Source organism: Rhincodon typus, chromosome 28 (genome assembly GCF_021869965.1).
Source record: "Rhincodon typus isolate 14 chromosome 28, sRhiTyp1.1, whole genome shotgun sequence".
NCBI lineage: Eukaryota > Metazoa > Chordata > Chondrichthyes > Orectolobiformes > Rhincodontidae > Rhincodon > Rhincodon typus.
The window spans coordinates 1,389,645-1,413,932 of NC_063359.1; the positions used below are offsets into that span (position 1 = coordinate 1,389,645).

Consider the following 24,288-nt stretch of genomic DNA (forward strand, 5'->3'; position numbering starts at 1 on the left):
GGCAAGTGGGGAGTATTCCATCACATTCCTGACTTGTGGCTGGTAGGTGGTGGACAGGCTTTGGGGAGTCAGGAGGTGAGTTACTCACTGCAGTATTCCTAGCTTCTGGCCTGCTCTTGTAGTCACTGTGTTTATGTGGTGACTCCAGTTCAGCTTCATGGCTCATTCTCTACTTCAACACCATTTTCCTGCATTGTTCCCATAACCACTGATGATTTTAATCTGTAGGAGCTAACAATCTCAATGAATGGACTCAATGACTGGAATCTCTACTGCTCTCTGGGATAAATAATTCCAAAGATTCACCACCGTCTGAATGAAGAAATTCGTCTCCATCCCAGTCCTAAATGGCCAGCTCCTTACCCTGAGACCATGTCCCGCGGTTCTCCAAAATGAGTTAGATTAGAATGGGATAATAAGAACTGCTGATGCTGGAGTCAGAGATAACACAATGTCGAGCTGGAGGAGCACAGCGGGCCAGGCAGCATCAGACCACTTTGTAGAATATGTCCACTCAGGACACAAGCAAAACCCTGAACTTCCTCTTGTCGTTCATTGTAGTTCTCCACGTTGTTCCCACTTTGAGCTCTCTGTCCTTGGCCTCCTACAGTTTCCCAACAAAGTTTCAATCAAACTTGAGGCACAGCACCTCTTCTCTGAGTGGGTACTTCACTGAACTCAACACTGAGTTCAATAAGTGATGTAAGATTAGAACCTCTGCCCATTGGATTTCAGTTCTTGTTTTCTTTTATTTCTTAATATCTGGATTACTGCCTTCCTGCCATTCACTCCTCCCCTTTTTTTCATACACATATTTTCTTTTGTTACATGTCCCATTCCCACTTCTTTTGTCTGATGCTGCATGGCCCGCTGTGCTCCTCCAGCTCCACGCTGTGTTATCTCTAAATCCAGAATGGCCTATTCTTAACAGTCACCGTCATTCCTCCCCTACACCTCACTCCGCATGTGTACCTCTCCCTCAGCTCAACTTCCACCATCATCCCTCAATCATAGCCTCACCCACACCCAGATATAGGGTTGTGAGGAGAGAATGGAGCAGTGAAGTACTTTGGGATTGATATGAGCCCATGAGGAGAGAATGGGAAATGGGTTAGTTTGAGATCTATACAGGGCTATGGGGAGAGAGTGGGAAAGTGGGATTAGTCTGAGATTAATATGGGGCTATGGGAAGAGTGGGGCATTTGGATTTGTTTGGGATTCATTCAGGGCTACGGGGAGAGAGCAGGACAGTGGAATTAGTTTATTAAACACAGCTAAGATATATGAACCCAGGTGTACTTGATCCATCTCTCTTGTGGATGAATGGTGACTGGTGTCTGGGCTCAGCAAGCAGAGTCTGTACCGAATGCAGAGCTGAACCTCCTGATTCAGTCTCACTGTTGGAAATATTGGTTTATCCTGATAATCATTGGCTGTATACCTCAGTTGTTAATGGGCTGGTGATGAATTAGTTCTGATTATTCTGGATCTTGCTCTCTCTGTCTCTCATTTGGAGAAACTTTGTGTAACCTATTGGTGTTTGCTGTGTCTCCATGTCCTGGTGAACTTGATAACGGAGACTGAAATGCAAACAGCAAGTACTGGAGTTCCCCCAGCAAATCTTGCAACATTGGCAGGGGCAGAGAGAAAGAGTTAATGCTTCAAGTCTGTGACTTCACAGCAGATGTCGGCCAGGTTCAGGATCATACAGGGAGGAGCACAAAAAGACAAAAATACAGCTCTCTGATCAGGTAGAAGACAGGACAGATGAAATGGCAAAACAGGATGGTAGTGAAAGGGCAAAAGAAGTGGGAATGGGACATGTAACGAAAGAAAATTTGTGTATAATAAAGGGGGAGGAGTGAATGGCAGGAAAGCAGTAATCCAGATGTTAAGAAATAAAAGAAAACCAGAACTGAAATCCAATGGGCAGAGGTTCTAATCTTACATCACTTATTGAACTCAGTGTTGAGTTCAGTGAAGTACCCGCTCAGAGAAGAGGTGCTGTGTCTCACGTTTGCTTGAAACTTTGTTGGGAAACTGTAGGAGGCCAAGGACAGAGCTCAAAATGGGAACTAAGTGGAGAATTACAATGACCAACGAGAGGAAGCTTAGGGGGTTTTGCTTGTGTCCTGATTGGACGTATTCTACAAAGTGGTCACCCAGTCTGTGCTTTGTCTACTGGATGTAGAGGATCGCATTGTGAGCCGTGAATACTGCAGACTAGATTGTAACCAGTACAACAAGATTTCTGCTTCACCTGGAATGGGTATTAGGGGCTTTAGGCAGTGCCAAGGGAGGAATGAAAGGGCAGGGATCGCATCTACTTTACTTTCAATAGAAGGTGCCATGGCAAGAGGGGAGGCTATGCAGAAAGAAGAGGATGTCACCGAAGGAATGCTGACAGGGGAGGAGAGGAGTTGATTTGTTTGGTCATGCCGTTGTGCTGGATGTGATGGGAAATGGTGGAGGATAATCCATTGAAATATGGATATTGCTGGGAAGGAAGGTGAACCCAAGAGGAACTCTGATATGATTCCAAGAAGGAGGAGGAGAAGGAGTGAAAGTGAGGATGTGGGAAATGGGCACAGACACAAACCCTATCAGCTTTGGTGTAGAGGATCCATGTTTGTGGATAAAGTGATAACATCAGAACAGGTATGATGGACACATGGAAACTGAGTGGTTCAAATGGAGTCCTTACAGTAAGCAGAGTATGAGAAATCACTGTCAGATTGGCTTTATGAGCCTGGGCTTATATCTGAGATCGGTCAATAATCCAACCCTAGAAATGGATATATGGAAGACAAGGGCAGGAAGACAATTGTCAGAGATGGACCATTTGAAGGCATCCCAGAATGCTTAAGGAAATGGCCCATGAAATAGTGGATGCTTTGGTGGTCATACTTCAAGATTCTGTAGGCTTTGGAACAGTTCCAATGGATTAGAGGGTAGCTAATGTAACGTCACTATTTACAGAGGGAGAAAAAACAGTGAATTTTAGACTGGTTGGCCTGACTTCAGTAGTGAGGAAACTGCTACAGGCCATCAAAAATGTTTAATAGCAGAGCATTCGGGAAACAGTGACAGGATCGGACAGAGCCTGCAAGGATTTACATTAGGGAAATCATGCTCAACAAATCTACTGGAGTATGTTGAGGATGTAACTAGCAGAGCTGATGAGGGGGAACCAGTGGATGTGGTTTACTTGGACTTTCAGAAGGCTTTCAATAAGGTCCCACATAAGAGATTAACATGAATATTATAGTGGATGAGATTGGGATGGTGCACTAATATGGCAGACAGGAAACAATGAGTAGGAATAAATGGGTCTTTCTCTGAGTGGCAGCCAGTGACTGTAGGGTACCACAGGATCAGTGTTTGGACCGCAGCTATTGACAATCTGTGTTAATGATTTAGATGAGGGAACTAAAATTTGCAGACAAACACAAGCTGGGTGGGAGGGTGAGCTGTGAGAAGGATCCACAGATGCTTCAATGTAATTTGAACACGTTGAGTGAGTGGGCAAGTGCATGGCAGATGAAATATAATGTGGATAAATGTGCTGCAATTGTACAGGGCCTTGGTGAGACCACACCTGAAATAGTGCGTACACACTGGTCTCCTTGTCTGAGGAGGGATGCTCTGCCTAAAGAGGGAGAGCAACGAAGTTTACCAGACTGATTCCCTGTATGGCAGGATTGATGTAGGAAGAGAGACTGGATCAGCTGGGATGATACTCGCTGAAGTTCAAAAAAATGAGGTGCAAATAATAGAAACCGACAAAATTCTAACAGAACTAGATAGGGTAAACTCAGAAATTTTGTTCCCAATGACTGGGGAGTTATATATAGTTCTGGGGGCTAAAGGGATTAAAGGGCATGGGGGGAAAGCGGGAACAGGGAACTGAGCTGGACGATCAGCCATGGTCAATATTGAATGGTGGAGCAGGCTCAAAGGCCCGAATGGCCTATTCCTGCTCTGACTTTCTGTGTTCCACACGTACAGTGTTCCAAACACACTACTCCAATGGGAATCTCAGGACTGATAAACTGCAAGTGTGTCACACATAGCAGGAAAGCTAAGAACCAATACCAGAAGCAGCGACTTAAAACCCAAATTTTAATTGTTTCTGTTGCAGGGTAGATTCATCGTGAAAGGGTCTGAGGAAATTCAGCAAAGATTACAGCTCCTTTAAGATGACACGGACAGACCCACCGGACATACTGGTATCTACCGTGTATCGAGAGATTAAAGTCAGCCCAATGCCAGGCGAGCCCAAAGTCTATAAGGCCCAGCGCAAGTGTGATGCCTCTAAGCTCAGCTCCTCTGCACAGGACAGCCAGCACTACGTTCACAAGCGACAGTGTCGAAGCTTCGACTTCCTGCAGTCACTAGACGGACAGGCAGACTCTGGAGCGCCCATGGAGGAGTACTCATCCGGGCGAGCTGATCGACAGCCCACCAGTCCCGAGCCAGCCTGGGACTCACTGGGAAGGCAGGTTTACCACCGCTCCTCAGCTCCCGAAATCGTTGCCAACCGGCTGTGTGCCCACTCGGGGGAGCCCAGGGAGGCCTTCAGACCCGAGACCAAGAAGAGAGGCAGATCCAAGAGTGCCCCCAGGGTGAAGACCACCTACCGGCCTGTGCCCGTGGAGGTGGGCTCTCCTGAGCTGTCCCGCAGGGGCCGTGAGGCACTGCGGGGACACAGGGATTCCCACAAGAGGACGGAAGCCTCACCAAGGAGAGATCTGCCTCACCCGGCCAGGACCAGGATCAACGAGGTGCACCCCATCAAGCTGCAGCCCCAGCGAGGTGATGCCAGCCTGTACTCCCCTCTGTTTGTGAGTGAGAGCGGCGAGGGCTACGAGGAAGGCCAAGGTGCCAAGCCTGGAGCAGGGGCTCATGTGCGGTACCGTGTCGACATGAAACCCGAGGACCCGGTGATGACCCCCTCCTTGAGGACGTGGAAGACCCCGCAGAAGCAGAGCACCGTGGGCAGCTGGCATGGCCAACCCGGACGCAGTTTGACCGTCCCAGCTAACCGACGGGCAGCAAGGACTCACTCTCCAAGCGAGTCATTCAGCGGCGATTACTGGACGCTCACCGCTCACAACAACTGCTCCCCACACCGGTACTACCACCAGGACGAGGGCAGGAGGGGGATCCCACAGCTGGTCCAGACAGTGCCAGCTTTCAGTCAGCAGCCTTACCCTGAACCCAGGAGGCAGTCCCGTCCAGGGCCACAGCCCAATATCTACTGCACCGAGGAGCGAGCGAGGCCCTCACAGCATCGCTACACTTCACCAATGCATTACCATGACTGGTGGGGCACGTACCGAGCTGCCCATGCCCACCAGGGTTACGTATCTCCATGCCCTCCTTACTGGGAGGGCAGAGCGGGCACCCTCTCTCCTCATGGCTCCTACTACGGCATCGACCAGCACAGACTGGGCTCAGAGTCCCGTTACTACTCCAAGTCCTGGGATAATATCCTGTCTCCGAGCCGGCACAGGGCCGAGTTCCCAGCCACCGACTGCCGCAGCTACGAGACCCTGCCCCTTCAGGAGAGGCCCGGCCGCTCAGCCGAGTCCAGGCGCCGGCCCACCGTGGTCAACCTGTCGCGGTCCCCTCAGCGCTATGCGGCGCTGTCTCTGTCCGAGAGCTCGCTGGCTGACAAACTCCAGGGGGACGGGAGCAGGGGAGGCCAGGGGAGGGCCTGGTACATCACCCCCGAGATCACCATCACTGACAATGAGCTGCGGGCTAATGGGCCAGCACAGGCCCGTGGTAGACCCGAACCGAGCCGACAGCAGGCCTTGGATGGCGGCAATGGCCTCAGTGCCTCCTTCAATGACCTGCTTTCGTGTAACCTGGAGCCGGGGCTGGGCCCCGCGTCGTCGTCGGCGGCTGGTGGAGGTGGAGGGGGAGGGGGAGGTTGCCCTCACCGGCCTGGGAAGCAGCAGCAGCTGGACGATGTGCTGGCCGACCTGGTGATCGACACCTGCAAGGCCCCAGCCGCCAAACCCAGCGACTCAGATGCTCTGGTCGACCAGCTGAGGAGGCTGATCGCAGCTGAGGACCTGTCTGGCGACCGCGGCGTGAGGACTGTGCTGGTGCACACCAGAGAGCCGCAAAAGGCCAAGGCCCAACCAGGGATGTTAGGCCCAGGCCCTGAGCCCCATGGCCTTGGCCTGGGCCTGGGCCTGGGCCTGTCGCGGAGCCCCAGTTACCCAAGTCCTTGCAACGGGCCTCCCCAAGAGCGTGGCGCCTCAGATGACGTGGACACCATGATGTGCTCAAACCTCAAGTGTGGCTTGACGGAAACCCTGTTCAACGCGAGGCTTTACTTCAAGTCGTGCCACAGCTGCTACACATACTACTGCTCACGGAACTGCCGCAAGGACGACTGGGAGATGCACAAGGAGGCCTGTGTCTACGGCCGGGTCAGCAGCACGTGCAAGCGGGTACTCAGAAGCTGCCGCGAGAACCAGGCGGCCCACAAGGCCTTCTCCCGCATCGCCAGGATGGGCTACCTGTCCCGGGGCAAGGGGGTCCTGTTCCAGGGCTTTCCCAACCCAGGCTCGGCCGACAACTTCCTGCAGTATGGCCTGGAGAGCCTGCTGCTGGCCCCCACCTACCTGTCACTGCGGGAGCTGGACGGCTACGCCGAACCGCTGGGCGAGTACCTGAGGGAGATCCAGGAGGCCGCCCACCTCTACGACCCAGACGAGTGCTTCCTGCTGAACGTGTCGATTGCCCTGGGCCAGAAGGTGCCTGAGAACCCGTCTCCCCGGCTCCAGACACCAACAGTCCGCAGGTTCGCCAAGATAGCGCTGGCCTCCAGCAGCCCCGAGAAGAAGGGCAAGACGCTCAGGGCCGACGACGAGATGGAGACCCTCATCCTGACACCGCCGCCAGGGACCAGTGACATTGCACAGGAGGATGAAGCAGGCCGCAGGGCGCGAGAGGTATGCTTCATCAATGTCCAGCGGGAGCTCCGTATCCGAGGAGTTTTCCTGCGACATGAATACCCCCAAATCTATCAGGATCTCTGTGAGTTTGTGGAGAACAATAAGAGATTTACCCCCACCACCATTTACCCCATTGACAAGAGAACGGGCAAACAGTTCATGTGTATGATCATGGCCGCCTCTGAGCCACTGACTCTCGAGTGGGTTCGCAAACCCAATCTGCTGGAGGACATGATGTGAGGCAGCTCCTGTTTAATATCTTTGTAGATATTGTATTTTATACAAGGACTCTCTGCCAAGGAGCTGGGTGTGATCTGAAAGGGAGAAGGCCAATTCCCAGGGTGGGCTTTCTCATGCGCACCCCACCCCCCTCACTCCCCTCCCCACACAGCCTTGCCACCCTCTAACTCCAACTGGGCCTAGCAGAGCAACAGAGGCCATGGAGAGAAACTGCCACGTGTGTTTATAACCAGGATGTTTTTATTTGAAAGGTCTGGGAAACTTGAGTTCCTGGGGATGGGAAAGCTGTAAAACGCGAGAATACTGGGCTTTCGCTGCCGTGGCTGTACCAACCTCTCCCAGTTGCTGCGAACCTTCTGTTTCGCTCCTGATCCACTGTTTTCAAATGTCAGAGTGAGTTCCTGTCTTTCTGAGGAGCAGGCAAAGTTCCAGTCAAGTCGAAATGGGGGTGGGTTTGTGTGAGGCCCAGAGGCAAGTGGTGGCTTTCAACTTAAGACCGATAAAGCTGTCACTGCAAAGGGAAGGAGGATTCAGGGTATCTTTTGTGGAGCGAGTTATTACGGTCATAATGTGTCCATTATGGCCACTTTCTGTTCCTCAACAACGCAATCACAATCGTGAGCCGTGGTAGGGGCAGCAGAGACTGAGAATGGAGTTTGGGGAGAAGGCCATGGGCTTCGTAGGCTGTTAGATCAGACATTGCTGAGTGCTGCCAAGAGGTGGGAAAGTGGGAAGATATTTCCTACAGTGGTCTTAGCCACACATTGACAAAAAGACTTGCCAAAGCTAGAACAGGAAGGCAGCAACACATATGTCCCTCCAACACCCCAGTCAGGGAATGTAACCGTAAGCTCACTGTGTTACAATCTGAAAGGGGAGCAACAATTAATTTCATTGCCGTGGATTAGGACAGGAAAATTCAGGCAGGTTTCTTGACCCACAGCATTTCCCAGTGCCCCTGTGAATGGAGGGCTGTCTTTGGAATTTAATGGAAGCCAGGAGTGAACACTTAGCCATACTGTTTACGTACAAACTGGAACAGTAGGTCAAACACTGTCATTTCACACACTGAGACAGTGGCCACAGACTTGGACAGTGAGTCATGCACTGACATTTCCCAATGTGAGATAGTGGGTGTACACTATCATTTCACACACTGGAACAGTGGTTTGGACGCACTCACATTCACATTTCTCACACTAGGACCATTTATTTCATACTGCGACGAGTAACTCACCTCCTGAGTCCCCCAAAGCCTGTCTACCATATGCAAGGCACAAGGCAGGAGTGCAATGGAATACTCACCACTTGCCTGGATGAGTGCAGCGCCAACAAAACTCAAGAAGCTTGACACCATCCAGGACAAAGCAGCCCGTTTGATTGGCACTACATCCACAAACATCCACTCCCTCCACCACCGACGCGCAGTAGCACCAGTGTGTACTATCTACAAGATGCACTGCAGAAATTCACCAATAATCCTCAGGCAGCACCTTCCAAACCCAGGACCACTTCCATCTAGAAGGACAGGGGCAGCAGACATATTGGTAACACCACCACCTCCAAATTCCCCTCCAAGCCATTCACCATCCTGACTTGGAAATATATCGCTGTTCCTTCACTGTTGCTGGGTCAAAAATCTTGGAATGCCCTGCCTAAAGGCACTGTGCGCCAATCCACAGCAGGTGGACTGCAGCGGTTCAAGAAGGCAGCTCACCGCCACCTTCTCAAGGGCAGCTTGGGACGGACAATAAATGCTGGCCAGCCAGTGATGCCCACATCCCACAAATGAATAGAAAATAAAAAAAACTCTGTGGACCACACATTGTCATTTTACAAAGTGGGACAGTGTGTGACACACTGTCGTTTCACACACTAGAACTGTGTGTTACATATCATTTGGGACTATGAATCACACAATTTGACTTCACAGCCTGGCACAGTGATTCACACACTGACATTTCACTGAGACTGCGGGTTACACACTTTACACACTGACAGTTCATTGCACACTGTTGCTTCACATACTCGGACAGTGGCTCACACACTGGGACTGCGGGTAACACACTCACACACTATGACAGTGGATCACACACTCTTTCCACATTCAGACAAAAATAATATGATTTTAACAATTGTTATTTCTAATCAGTGTTTGATGGGGGTAGTGTAGAGGAGGTTTTACTTTCAGTTTAAAACAGTAGAGGAGGCTTTACACTCTATCTAATCCCATGCTGTCCCTGTCCTAGGAGTTTTTGATGGGGACAGTGTAGAGGTTGCTTTACTTTCAGTTTATATCCTGAGGGGGGGAAAAGGGCATTTGGTTTAACCCTTGTTTAAAAGACAGTATCTCCAACAGTGTGGCTCCTGGTCCTGGACATGAATGGAGAATGTAACGGCCTATTCTCTGGTGAGTTTGGTGGTGGGTACGTGTTTAATTAGGTGGGAGGGTGACAAGTTGGGTCACTATGCTTTCCCTGATGGGGTCTGCAGAGTGAAGGATAGTACCCTGCCCTCCTACCCTATCAATTGAGGTCCTTAAGAGGGTAACTAAGAGTTTTTTGGAGCCTAGTCCTGCTCTCGGGCCTTTGCTGGCATTCAGCCAGTGGTCAGGCTGGTCTCAGTCAATAGAGAACATGATCGGCAAACTGTTTGGCAGCAGTGTGCTAGCTGGTGGTCAAATGATCAAGGGCACGGGCAGATGCCCGTTCGAGGAGCCCAGCATTAGGAATTGTGTCCTGCTGAGACACACCCAGCCATCCCCACCCCACCCTTGGCTCTGAACATCTCCCCCTTCCTCTCCTGTAAGGCCACTATCTCAGCCTGCCACTCGTGCCTGGTGGGGCAGCAGAATGTGCCACAGAGCTCGCCTGGAAAGTGGTGAGGCCTGCTCCTCGCCAGGTCTGCAGCCTTCTGCTGTGTTTCCCTGCCCCTTTTCTTTATGAGGTGGCAAGAACTGCCAATGCTGGAGTCAGAGATAACACAGTGTGGAGCTGGAGGAACACAGTAGGCCAGGCAGCATCAGAGGAGCTTTTCTTTATGAGACAGGGTTGAATTATTTGTCCCAGTATCTGCAGTGAATCTGAGCAGCCCTGTCCCTCCAACCCACACCGAGTGCGGACAGTCAATGTCTCATGGTCTCAGATGATTTTCCATGCTCCATCCCCTGCTGTTCTAGCCCTCCATGAACCTCCTGTTCCCTCCTTGCCTTCTGATCCCTGCCCTCTCCCTCACCTCCTCTCTCATTTCCTTTTGCCTTTCCCTCATACTCTGCTCCTGTTTCATCACTCCATCAGTTTCTCCTTGCATCATCTTCCTCTGCCCTCACTTCAGTTCCAGACCCTCTCACTCAAACCTTCTCACCTTCCCATTCCGCCCCACCCCTCCACCTTCTTCTCCTCCTCCTCTACCTTACCTGGTCTACATCCCCCATCATCCTTTCTCTCAATTTCTACTTACTTTTCAGCTGTGTATGGGATGTTATTGTTCTGTCGTATCCATGGTCTGTACAGTATTTTAAAGTGACAGAGAATGTTGACTCTGGATTCCAATGACCCGGTCTATACACTGCACACCTGGCGAGAGTTGCTGAACCAACCAGAACCATAACTGGACTCGACTGCTTTTATTCTCTCTTCGGACTTCCACAGCATGGTCTCGATGTACGGGTTAGAGACTTGGAAATGATTCCAGTGAAATCTGCCAGTGACCCCAGTTAAATCTGCCAGTGAACCTGGTTAAATTTTGCCGGTGATCCTGGATAAATAGTGATGGATTAATCAGCCAGTAGCCTGTTAAGTCACTCAGTGATCTAGTTAAATCAGTCAATAATCCCAGTTTAATCAACTGGTGATCCTGGTTAAATTAGCCAGCAAGCTAGTTAAATCAGCCAGTGATCACAGTTGAATTAGCTAGTGATCCATTTAGCTGGTGATCCTGATTAAATCAGCCGGTGATCCAGGATACAATGTGATTCTGTGATGTCAGGGATGAAGGAGGACACCTGGTGGATGGCGGAGACTGATTTGTGAATTACAATCTTCCATTGATCTGTGCGAAGCAGTCCAGTCCTGATTCTGGTCCTGGTCATGATCTGATTCTAGTTCTGGCTTTACTTTTGGGACTACTCCTCCTCATGATCCCAGTCCTGGTCCTAGTCCTGGTCCTAGCCAGGTTCTTGATTCTATTCTGGTTCTGCTCCTGATTATGGCTGCTTTGTTTCTTTATATCACAACTTCCAGGATGACCGTAATTTGTAGTTGTCATGACAGCAGTGATTAAAAAACTAATACTTCAGGTTCAGTTGCTCACTGTGTGTTGTTTTCGATTCTGTACAGTTGTTCATGTGTTCTTCTCTATATATTTCCATGTATGGAACTGGTTTTAATGGAGTGTGCATGGGTTTGACTGTATATGTGTGTATGTTTGAGAAAATAAGCTGCATGTGATCATTTGTCTATCCATAAGTCTCTCTGTAAGTGTGTTTCTCTCACATAGTGTGTCTGGATTTTTAAGAAGAAATTACTCATGAGACATTGCTAGGAGAGGCGAGCTGCCTCTTGAACTGCTGCAGTATCTCGGGTTTAGTCCCTCAATGCTGTTAGAGAGAGAATTCCAGGATTTTGACTGAGTGATACTGAAGGAACAGCGACTTGCAAAGAGTTATTTAAGGATAGTGTTTGCTGAGGTCTGCTGCCTAAATCTCATCTAGATGGTAGAAATTGTGGGTTTGGAAGGTGCTGTTGAAGGACACTTGATGAGTCACCTTGTATCTGACCTTGGGACATGAGCATCACTTGTTACCTATTGTCAGTTGCCCTTACTCTTGCTCAGGGCCATTCCAAGTGGCAGTTAAGAGTCAACCACATTGCTTTGGGTCTGGAGTCACACGTAGGCCAGATTGAAAAAGGAATACAGATTTCTTCCCTAAAAGTCATTGGTGAATCAGATGAGATTTTACAACAATTGATGACAGTTTTATGGTTACTCTTAGTGCAACCAACAGTTTAGCTTCAGATTTTAATTAATTTCATAAACAGCTAAAACCGTCGTATTAGGAATTGAACTCAAGATCTTAGGATGTTGTTTAATAGCAAAACTACTGTAGGATAGTACCCTTTATGCAAATACATAATTATTAGAGTCTGTATGTTTCTGTAACTGTCTGTCTACATATAGCCGTGTGAGTATGCTTGCGTACGTGTCTGAGTGAATATCCACATTGGATGGGACTCTGTGTTTGAATAAGTGTGTGTTTATATGCACTAACCTGTGTTAATGTGCCTGTGTGTATCTGGATATCTAGGATGACCTATTGTCATAACTTATCTGGGAAGCGTGTGCCAATAATCAAGCCCCCACCCCCCATTTAACAAGCCATCCCAAAAAATATGTATAAAATCAAATTTGATCACCAAGATGACCTACTTACCTGATTAACTGCTATTCGGGACAAAAGCAATTCACTCCTGAACAGTAAAACTCATTCTGTTGATTGTAACTTTATCAAGAGCAGTGAAAAGAAAGGATTTCTAGTTTATGCAACTTAAACTGTACCCCTTCATCAGTAAACTTTGCATGGTCAGGAAGGAGAGTTCAGATCCAGAGTGAGAGACAGCCCTAGTAAGTATGTAGTTCAGGGATGTTGGAAGCAGTGTGGGAGTTCAGTGCAAAGGGGAAGAGGTGCATTTTCTTGCTTTCTTTGGCTCATAGTTTGCAAGGTTTTTTTTAAACAGGATAAATCAAAGCCCAGGATCAGGGGCTGAACACAAACAGTGACATCAGAGGAAAACCATAAGTTCACTGGTTGGTACTAGCTGCTAACTTGACTACCTATTGTAAGTTGTTTTCAGATTAAAGGCAAATAGAAGAAATATTTTACAGGTTAAAACTAAAAGACCAACAGAAAAATTTAAAAAACAAAACAAACTAAGAGTTAAATAAACAAAATAGAGATGCCAGACCAGGCGATGTATGGTACCTGCATGATGTGGGAGCTGGTGGACCCCATTGTGGTTCATAATGACCACATTTGTAACAAGTGTTGGTCACTTGAGGAACTCTGGCTTGGAGTTGATAAGTGGAGTCTGAGCTTAGAACACTGCGACCTACCAGGGAGGGGGAGAGTTACCTTGATGCAGATTTGCACATTCCAAGGTCCAGGACTATGTGCTGAGGGACACACTAAAGCTAGGGACAGCTGTCACCAAGGTGCAGTGGGGAAAGTCCACGGTCTGAGGTCTTCCTGCTGAAGGTAAATGGAGGTCCGTTCAGTTATTGGACCCTTCTAGTGTGTCAAATATATGTAAATATTAGTTGTGTATGTGTAAGAGAGGTCTTTGGTTTTGTGTATAGTCAAACTCCAATTTTTTGTGTTTACTTGACATGCAACTGTGCAGAACCAAACTGCTTCTGTCTCGATGTAGATATACAAAGATTTCTTTTATGAATAAAGTATATTTTTGAAATAAAAAAGGAGGGGGAGAGTTCCCTGAATGCTGTGTTTCAGGAGGAAGTCATGCCCCTTAATTTCGTCAGTGGTCAGGGACAGGAGGGTGTGACCATGAGTGAGGTAGGTAGCGGGATCTAGGAGGTAGTGCTGAAGAAGCCTCAGGCTTTGAACTTGTCTAACAGGTTTGAGATTCTCACTCCCTGTGTGGTGAACAGTGGGGCTGTAGGGAGGATGAGCAAACTAATCGTAGCACTGAGGTACAGGGAGCCATTCAAGCCAGGGAGAAAAGAGAAATGTAGTTGTAATCGGGGATAGTGTAATCAGGGGAATAGATACTGTTCTCTAGCCAGGATCAAGACTCCCAAAAGTTGTGTTGCCTGCCTGGTGCCTGGATACAGCCCATCTGGGCTGCTGAGGAACTTGGAGTGGGAGGGGAAAGATCCAGTTGTTGTGGTCCACATAGGTATCAGTATAATAGTAAAATGAGGAAAAAGGTTCTGCTGAGGGAATATGAGCAGCTAGGGGCTAAACTAAAAAGCAGAATCAAAAGGTAATAATCTCCAGATTACTGCCTGAGCCATGAGCTAATTGGCACAGGATTAACAAGATTAAAGTGATAAACGCATGGCTTAAAGATTGGTGTGGGGGAAATGGATTAAAATTCATGGAACACTGGCATTGGTACTAGGTAAGGAGAGAGCTGTTCCAGTGGAATCAGGCTGGGACCAGACACCTGGCGAAATGCATAACTAGTGCTGTGGTTAGGACTTTAAGCTAAATAGTGGTTCAGTTGTATGGAAAATTAGAAAATCAAAGGTAAAGGAGAAGGACGGATTGCAGGTTATTGATGGGGCTGATTGTTACCAGCAAATAAAAGGAAGGGTCAGAATGTGTCATTGACTCTTTTTACCAAGGAAACATAAAAGTGTAGGGAAACTCGATAATAGGACACGCTTAAAGGCTTTGTATCTTAATGCACAAAGCATTCGGAGTAAGGTAGACAAACTGATGGTGGAAATTGTGGTAAATGAATTCAATCTCACAGTCGTCACGGAAACATGGTTCAGAGGAGATCAAAACTGGGAGTTCATCATTCAGGGATATTTGGCCTTTCGGAGAGAAAGGAGAGATGGAAAAGGTGGTGGGGTAGCACTGTTAATAAAAGATGAAGTGAGAACAGTTGTGAGAGACGATCCAGGCTCAGATGACATACAGCATTTGTGAAGAGGTGCAAACAAAAAGATCTTGGTAGTAGTAGTTATACAGACCCCCAAATAGTAGCCACTCTGTGGAAAAGGCTATAAATCAACAAATGTAAAAAGAATAGAGAAGTATTTTTGGGGTGACTTTAATCTTCACATTGGTTGGAATAATGAAATTCAACGGAGTAGCTATGACATTGAATTCATAGACTGCATATAGTTTCGTAGAGCTATGTGTCATGGAACCAACCAGAGAACAGGCATTCCTGAATCTGGTAATGGGTAATGAGGCAGGTTTAATAAATGACCTCAAAGTAAAAGATTCCACAGGAAGTAGTGATCATAACATAATAGAATTTAATATTCCATTCAAGAGTGAGAAACTTGGGTCAGAAACAACTGTGTTTAACTTAAATAAAGGGCATTACAATGAAATGGGGATAGACTTATCCAAAGTGAACTGGGTGGATAAATTATCCGGAATGACAGTAGTAAGAAACTGTAGGCATTTAAGGAGGAAATTGTGACTCTCAGCAAAAATGCATCCCAACAAGCAGGAAAGGTTCTACGAGAAAGATAAACCAACTCTGCATAATCAAAGAAGTTAAAGACTAAGTAGAAAGGAAAAGGTAATATGGACGCCAAAGTCAGTGATACAATCGAAGATTGAGATAACTTCAGAATCCAACTAAGATGGATCAAAAATATCATAAAGACAGAGGAAGTAAAACAGGAGGCCAAACTAGTTAGGAATATAACAACTGACAAGAAGAGCTTCTTTAAATACATAAAATGGAACAGAGAGATCAAAGTGACCATAGGCCCCTTAGAAAATGAATCTGGGGAATCTGTTTGGGAACAGTATATTGCACTGTTCAACATTACGTAGCACTTGATTTTGAAGGTATAAAAAGCTCTCCTTGTACTTCAGTACTATAATCCAACTTCCATTTTGGTTTATAGTCCCAAATGGTGTGATCCCTTACATTTTGCATGTGTCTCTCTGTGTGGGAATGTGAGCTGCCTCCAATTCAATTTTGGAAAGACCAAAGCCTTTGTTTTAGGTCCGTGCTCCCTTCCCTAGTCTCCAACTCATTCCCTCTCCTTGGATGTTTTCTGAGGTTGAACCAGACCCTCCGTAATCTGGGCACCAGTGTCCACCTCTGTAACATCTGCCCCCACCCCTGCTGCTGAAACGCTCATCCCTGCCATTCTTACCTCCAGACTCCACTATTCCAACATTCTCCTGCCTTCTCTCCCATGTTCTACCCTCTGTGAACTTGGTTCCTGAAAATCTTTATTGTCCATGTATCAACTCACACCAGTCTGGCTTACCAATCACCTACGTGCTCATTAAGCAACATTAGCTCTCAGTTTAGGTTTTAATTTACATTTTAATTTTAAAATTCTCATTAACGTTTTTCAATTGATCCAAGGCCTCATTTCTCCCCGTGTCTGGAAATTCCTCCAGCCACACATTTGACCCATCCCCCCACAACCCCAGTCCTCTAATTCTGGCCTGTTGGGCATCATCAATTTTAATCACTCTGCTATTGGTGACCATGACTTCAACCGCCTGGTCCTATGCTTGGGAACTCTTGTTATGCCTGTCTATCTCTTGACTTCTATCTCGTCCTCAGCAATCCCCTCTGCTGTTTGTGGCAAAGACTCAGAACCCTTTCAGAGGATGAATGCCTCTTCCTCTTGGTCTTCAATTTATTCTGAGACTATGCCCTCTGATCTTAGATTCTCCCATGAGGGGAACTATCCTCTCCTGTCAATCCCCTTAAGAATGTGGCCTCATTTAGTTCTCATATAGTTCATGGATAGTCAGAGGCTTTTTCCCAGGGTTGAAGTTTCAGTTACAAGGGGACACGGGTTCAAGGTGAGAGGGCAAAAGTTTAAGGGAGATGTGCAAGGAAAAGTTTTCACGCAGAGAGTAGTAGGAGCCTGGAATGCACTGCCAGAGGAGGTGGTGGTGGAAGCAGGCACATTGTGACATTTAAGAGGTATCTGGATGGTTACATGAATAGGGAGGGAATAGTGGGATGTGGACCGAATAAGGGCATAAGGTTAGTTTTTTTAGTTTAGTCAGGGCATGATGATCGGCACAAGCTTGGAGGGCCAAAGGGCCTGTTCCTGTGCCGTACTTCTCTTTTGTTCTTTGTTATATTGCCTATAGCTGGCTCAGAGACTGTTTTGGTTGAACATTTTTACAAAGTGCCTTGGAAAGGTTTACATTGTAAAAGGCACTTTAAAAATGCTACAAATGCTATAAATCTGCATATCTTGTGTGTGCGCACATGTGCAGATGACATAAGGAATGGGAACATGAGTACGCCATTTGGCCCCTTGACTCTAGCGTACAGACCCATCACGTGTACGATGTGGGAGCTGGTGGACCCCATTGTGCTTCATAGTGACTGCATCAGTGCTAAATGTTCGTAGCTTGAGGAGCTCTGACTCAAAGTTTGGAGTCTGAACTTCAAACCTTGCAACACCTCAGGGAGGAGGAGAGTTACCTGGATATTGTATTTCAGGAGGCAGTCACACCCTGTAGGTTAAGTACTTCAAATTTGGCCGGTGGTCAGGGATGGGAGGGTGTGGCAGGTAGTGGGTTCCTGAATTTAGCAATGAAGGAGCCTCAACTCTTGACCTTATCTGACAGGTATGAGGTGTGTGCTCCCTGTGTGGATAAGGACAAGGACAGTCAGAAGGAAGGGCAAACTAACCACCATGGTACAGGAGGCCATTCAAGCAGGGAGAGCAAACAGAATAGTGTTAGTAGTAGGAGATTCTGTAATTAGGGATACAGACAGCATCCTTTGTTAGCAGGATCGAGAGTCCTGCATAGTGTGTTTCCTGCCTGGTGCCAAGGTAAGTGACATCTCAAGCCAACATAAAAGGATATTGGAATGGAGAAATGGCAGGAACCCAGTTATTGTGGTCCATGTTGGGACCAATAATATAGGCAAGAGACCCTGTTGGAAAATATGGAGAATTAGGAACAAAATTAAAGAACAGTACCTCAAGGGTTATAATCACTGGATTGTTACCTAAGCCATGTGGAAATTGGCATAGAGATAAGAAAATTAAGGAAGTTAATGTGCTGATAAAGGAGCAGTGTGAGAAGGAAGGGTTCCATTTGTTGGGGCACCGGCATTGCTATTGGGACAGGAACGAACGGTGCTACTGGGATAGGCTCCACCAGCAATGAATTGGGACCAATGTCCTCCCAGAAAGGCTAAATAGGGTGGTCACAAAGACCTTTAAACTAGTAAATGGGGGGTTGGGGGGAGTGCGGAAAAGTCTAGGGGGAGTCAGTACAGTTTCAAAATCAAGTAAAAAAAAAAGTCAGGAATCCTACTTCAGGTAATGGCAAGTATTCACAAATTAGAAGAAATGTATTGATTAAATTGGAAGACAGAGACGAAAACACGTGACTGCAGCATCAGTACTGAGAGACAGATTACATTGTATGACCCAAGTAAGAGTTATATAGATGAATGCACAGAGTATAAGGATTACATTCAATGAGGTGCATGCACAAATGCAAATTGGAGACTACAATATAGTAGCCATTGCTGAGATATAGCTGCAGGAAGGTCGAGGTTGGGAACTAAATATACCAGATTGTAAGGTTTACAGGACAGACAGGGAAATGGCAAAGGAGGCGGAGTAGACTTACTGATCAGAAACAAAATTCCATAAATGATGAAGAAGGATATAATGAGGGGAAAGTATTCAATGGAGACTGTATGGATGGAACTGAGGAACAGTAAAGGATCTAAAATTGTAACAGGTGTTGTGTACATGCTCCTGGTAGCAGCTCTGAAGTGCTCAATTGTATAAACACTGAAATTAGTCAAGTATGCAACAAAGAAAGAGTGGCATTAAAAGGAAACTTTAACTTTAGTATAGATTGGGAGAGGCAGACAAGAGCCTGTCAGAAAAGTAGTGAATTTCTGGGGTGTGTCCAGGATAGTTTCCTGCGGCAATATATCCTGGATGCAACAAGGGGACAAGCAATTTTGTATATGGTAATAAGTCATATTTAATTAGTAACCTAATTGTGCATAAACATTCACCAAATAGTCATCATAACATAATCGAGTTCAAGGTGTTTGAAAGAGAAAACCATGAATTAGCTACTAGAGTTTTAGATTTGGGTCAGGCCAACTTTAACAAGATGAGACAGAGACTGTCCACAGTAAACTGGGAAAATTTCCTCATGGATAAAACAACTGAAGAACATTGGAGGATGTTTAAAGAAACATGTAATACAAAACAAAACCAGTTTATACCCCCAAGAGGGAAAAGCTCCGTTTCACAGAAAAAATAGCCATGGACAATTAACAAGATAAGAGACAGCATAAAACTAAAAGAAAGGGCTTACAAAACTGCAAAATTAACAGCACAGATCCTGCTGAATTGGAAAGGAACAAAAACCAGCAAAGGGCCACAACGCAGCTGATAATATCTACTAGAAGTGATGATGAAAGGAAGCTTGCAAGAAATATCAGAATCCATAAAAAAGAAATTTTATAGTTACATAACAGGAAAGCAGGTTGGCCCACTAAAGACTGGTAGTGGGAATATTATCAATGACTATGGAGAAATGCAGACACGTTGGAAAATTACCTTACCTCAGCATTTACATCAGTAAAGGAGGACAACTTGCCAGAAGGCCTGAGAAAATTAATAGTGGATCAGGGACAGGGACTGAATAAAATTAATGTATGTAAAACATTGACGATGAGGAATTAAAGAGTGACAAACCCCCCAAGAACTGGCAGTTTCTATCCGTGGGTGATAAAGGAAGTAGGGGAGTACATTGTCGACGCCCTAACTATAACCCGACAATACAGGAGTCGTTTCTCTGCACTGGAGAATTGCACGTCACTCTGCTGTTTAAGGAGGGTGAAAGAGAAAAACGAGGGAATTACAGATCAGTTAGTCTAATATCTTGGTGAGGAAATTGTTGGAAGTCTATAATGCAGGTCAAGGATGGAGGTAACTGAACCTCTCAAACAATTTCAGTTAACAATTTCAGGGAGAACCAGCATGGATTTATGACAGGCAGGTCATGCATGACAAAGCTCTTTGTATTTTTGGAAGTAGTGACTAAGGTAGTGGACAGGAACATGTCTATGCATATTGTTTATTTGGACTTCCAGAAGGCAATTAATAAAGGCACACAAAAGAGACTGTTTACGAAGGTAAAACCCTACAGAATTGAGGGAAAATTATTGAAATTAGTTGAGTGACAGGCAACAGAAAGTAGAGACAATTGGAAGGATGAGACCAGTGGATCTGTGTTAGGGCCTCAATTATTCACATTATTAACAACTTGGATAATGGCGCAAAAAGTCTAATGTCCAAATTTGCTGATGGCACAAAGTTAAGCTGCAGCGTAGACAGTGTAGATGATAGCATTAAATTACAAAGGAATACTGATAGACTAAGTGAATGGGCAAAACCGTGGCAGATGGAGTTCAATGTAAGCAAGTGCGAGGTTTTCCAATTTGGACTGAAACACCATAGATCAGGGTATTTTCTAGATGGTATGAAGTTCAATACAGTGGATGTCCAAAGAGACTTGGGGGTTTAGAAGCATTGTTCTTTAAAATGTCATGAACAGATGCAGAAAATGATCAAGAAAGTGTGAAATGCTGGCCTTTATATCAAGAGGACTGAAGTGTAAGGACAGAGGTTATGTTGCAGTGATACAACACCCTGGTTAGATGCCATTTGGAATACTGGAATGCTGAATAATCTGGGTACCATACCTTAGGAAGGATAGATTGGCTTTGGTGGGAGTACAGTGTAGGTTTACAAGAATGATACCTGAGCTTCAGGGTTTAAACTATGAGGAGCGGTTATACAAATTAGGCCCGTTTTCTCTAGAATTTAGAACATCAAGGAGTGATCTGACTGAAGTCTTCAAGGAACAGTAGGAGACAGGATCAAGATGAACTATTACCACTGGTTGGAAATTCTAGAACTAGGGGTGCAGTCTGATAATTAGGGCCAGACTGTTCAGGAGAGATTGTAGGAAGAACTTCTACACACACAGCCATAGACAAACACCCAGTTACTGCAATGCACCAGAATAAGTGTTCCTGCCATCTATAGCATCATTTCCTCTTTTATTCTCTGGCTGACTTTTCTGAACAATTCCTTATCTAATATTTCTACCAAATGATCCCTAGGAATCCCATAAACTCCATACACCACAGGTGCATATCTAGGTTCCTGTTTTGCTATCAGAAAATTTCACGAGGGAGCTCATTGTCACCATTGCCACAGGTACCTCAGGCGACTGTCTCCAGCCTCGGCCGACTGTGGAGTTTGCACATTCTCCCCGTGTCTGCATGGGCTTCCTCCGGGTGGTCCTGTTTCCTCCTACAGTCCAAAGATGTGCAAGCTGGTGGATTGGCCATGCTAAATTGCCCATAGTGTTCAGGGATATGTAGGTTAGGTGGGTTATAGAAGATTGGATCTGGGTGGGATGCTCTGAGGGTCAGTGTGGACTTGTTGAGCCGAAGGGCCTGTTTCCACACTGTAGGGATTCTATGACACACAGGGTGATAGAGGTTTGGAACTCTCTTCCACAAATGGCAGTGGATGTTGGATCAATTGTTCATTTTAAATCTGAGATGGAATAAATTTTTGCTAAGCAAAGATATTAAGGGATACAGGCCAAGGGCAAGTATATGGGGATAGGCCACACATCAGCCATAATCTCACTGAATGGTGGAACAGGCTCAAGTGGCTTAACAGCCTATTCCTGTTTGTATGTTCCCAGATCCAGGGGACCTGTCAGCACTCAGTTTCACTACATTTCTCAGTGGCTTTCTGAAATGATAGTATTTGGTTTAAGTTCCCCTGTACATTTTGATTCTTGATTTTCTACTATTCCTGGAATGTTTTTTGTATCTTCCAATGTCTAGACAGATTTAAAGCATTTGTTCAAAGTTTCTGCCATTTCTTTGTTTCCCCTTTATTAATTCCTGAATCTCATACTCCAAGGAACCAATATTATTTTGATAACTTTGATATCTGTGAATGTGATCTGAGTATGTATTGGTCTGTCACTGTGTCTAAAAGTGCGTATTGGTCTATCAATGTGTAAATGGGGAGGCTAGGGCCTAGTGGTATTATCGCTGGACTGTTAAACCAGTGCCTCAGGTAATGTTTTGGGGACCTGGGTTTGAATCCCACCATGGCAGATAGTGGAATTTGAATTCAATAAAAACCAGGAATTGAGAGTCTAAAGTTGATTGTGAAACTTTTGTCGATTGTCAGAAAAAAACCCCATCTGGTTCACTAATGCCCTTTTGGGAAGGAAACTGCCATCTTACCTGGTCTGGTCTACATGTGACTCCAGACCCACAATATGGTTGACTCTTAACTGCCTTAATTGACTCTGGCAATTAGGGATGGGCAATAAGTGCTGGTCTATCCAGTGATGCCCTCATCCTGTTAATGGATAAATACAATTGTGTCTTGGACAGTCAGTATGTCTGTGGGCAAGTTGTGGGGTGGTGGAGAGAATTTTATTGTCACATGTACCCGAGTACAGGGATACAGTGAAAAGTGTAAAGAATCACCTCTCTCCGGTGCCATCTTAGAATACAGAAATTAAGGAAACAGAAACAAAAACAAAAGAAATGTCCAGATGGCTCCTGGCTCTCCCTCCTAACGCCGCCACTGATGGAAAGGTAGAAAGGAAAACAAAAATAAAGAGAAAAGTGGATGGGAAAAGGAGCAGACGAGGCCTGGGCTCAGGAGCCCAAACATTGCCTACTCCACCGCCACCATCTTGGAAAGATCTAGTGTGACTGTGAGTGTGTATTGGTCTATCACTGTGCAGTTAGATGTCAGTGTGTCTCAGAGTGTGTATCAGTCTGTCAGTGTACCAATGAGTGTGTTTTGTGCTACCAGAGTGTTTTTGAGTGCATCTTGGTCTGTCATTGTTTGTGTGTGTGTGTATTGTTTTGTCACTGTATATCTGTGTGTCAGTGAAGTCTGTCACTTGATCTTTGAGTGTGTATTGGTCTGTCAGTGTGTCAGAGAGTGCGCCTTGGTCTGTCATTGTGTCTTTAAGTGGTTAATTATTCTTCAGTGTGTCTGTGAGTATGTATTGTGTGTGTGTGTCAGTCAGTGTGATCTGACAATATATTGATCTGTCACTGGGTCTATCAGTGTGTATTGTTCTCTCAGTGTGTCTCTCGGTATGTCTGGGTATTGATCTGTCAGTGCGATGTGTGAGAGTATTGACCTGTCAGTATGTATTTGCCTGTCAGTGTGTATCTGATGGTGTATTGGTCTGTCAGAATGTCTGTGACTGTGTATTGATCTGTCAACTGTGTCTGCGAGTATGTTTGTCAGTGTGTTTGTGACTGTGTATTTGTCTCTCACTGCGTCTTTGATAACTCTCTTCCTTGTTATATACTTCAAGCAGCTTTTACTCTTTGTTTATACATTTTCTGCTAATTTTCTCAATGTCCTATTTATCCTTTGGGAAATCGGAAAGGATCAGGATGTTCAGTCATTCTTTGCTGGTTTCTGGAACATTCCTGTTCTTCTGGCTGACTATTAATCTTTGCAGCATTGTATGAGCTTTCCCTAAATGTGAATCCATTCTAAACTTTTTCAGTTAGCTATGGATCATGCATCCTTCTACTGGGGGGCATCCTTCTCAATAGAAAGAATCTTTACTTAGAGTTAACAATCGTCATATATTAGTTTGCAAAGATTTAAGTTAATATATAACAGGTTCATCTACTTTTAATAAAAAGGTGTCTGTATGGTTGTGTATGTTTGTGTGTGATTCATATGTGTGTTTGTAGATGGGTGAAGGGATGTATGGGGTTGCCAAGTTGTAGTCATTCCCAGTATTCACATTGTCATACATGACATTCATATGTTGTTGAATATGCCCATAAAATTCATAATGTCTGTAAGTGTTTTATTGTTGCACTTCTGAATGTGAAATAGCATGCCAGTGTGTATCTGAGTGTGTACTGGTCTATCATTGTAACCCTGAGTGTGTATTGATTTGTCAGTGCATCTCTGAGTGTGTATTTTCCAGGCAGTGTGTTTGTGAATGTTTGTTTGTACGGTTGTCTCTGTCTGTCTCTGAGTGTGTGTCAGTCTGTCAGTTTATCTGTGTTTGTGTAATGGTTTCCTATTGTGCATAACTGTGTATGTCTGAGAGTGTGTATTGGTCTGTCACTGTGTCTGTGAGTGTGTCTTAGTTTGTCAGTGTGTCCCTGGCTGTGTGTACTGTTCTCCCAATGTGTGTACAAGTGTGTGTGTTGGTCTGTCGGTGTGTCCACAATAAATGTACATTCATCAACAGTGTATCTCTGAGTGTGTGTTGGTCTGACAGTGTGTCCCTGAGTGTGTATTGGTC

General features: G+C 45.8%; 2 protein-coding genes across 2 annotated transcripts in view; one reads left to right on the top strand and one right to left on the bottom strand.

The window, feature by feature from the left end:
* LOC109937976 (UDP-N-acetylglucosamine pyrophosphorylase 1, like 1) overlaps positions 1 to 24,288 on the bottom strand; it is a 318,016-nt gene that overhangs the window by 47,567 nt on the left and 246,161 nt on the right. The window lies entirely within an intron of this gene.
* ajm1 (apical junction component 1 homolog) lies at positions 4,200 to 7,214 on the top strand. Its single transcript, XM_048613664.1, has one exon. The coding sequence runs from the start codon at positions 4,200 to 4,202 to the stop codon at positions 7,212 to 7,214; it is 3,015 nt and encodes a 1,004-aa protein (XP_048469621.1).

Bases quoted from the DNA above. Each gene is read 5' to 3' on its own strand.
- ajm1 (XM_048613664.1), top strand. From the start codon at position 4,200: ATGACACGGACAGACCCACCGGACATACTGGTATCTACCGTGTATCGA.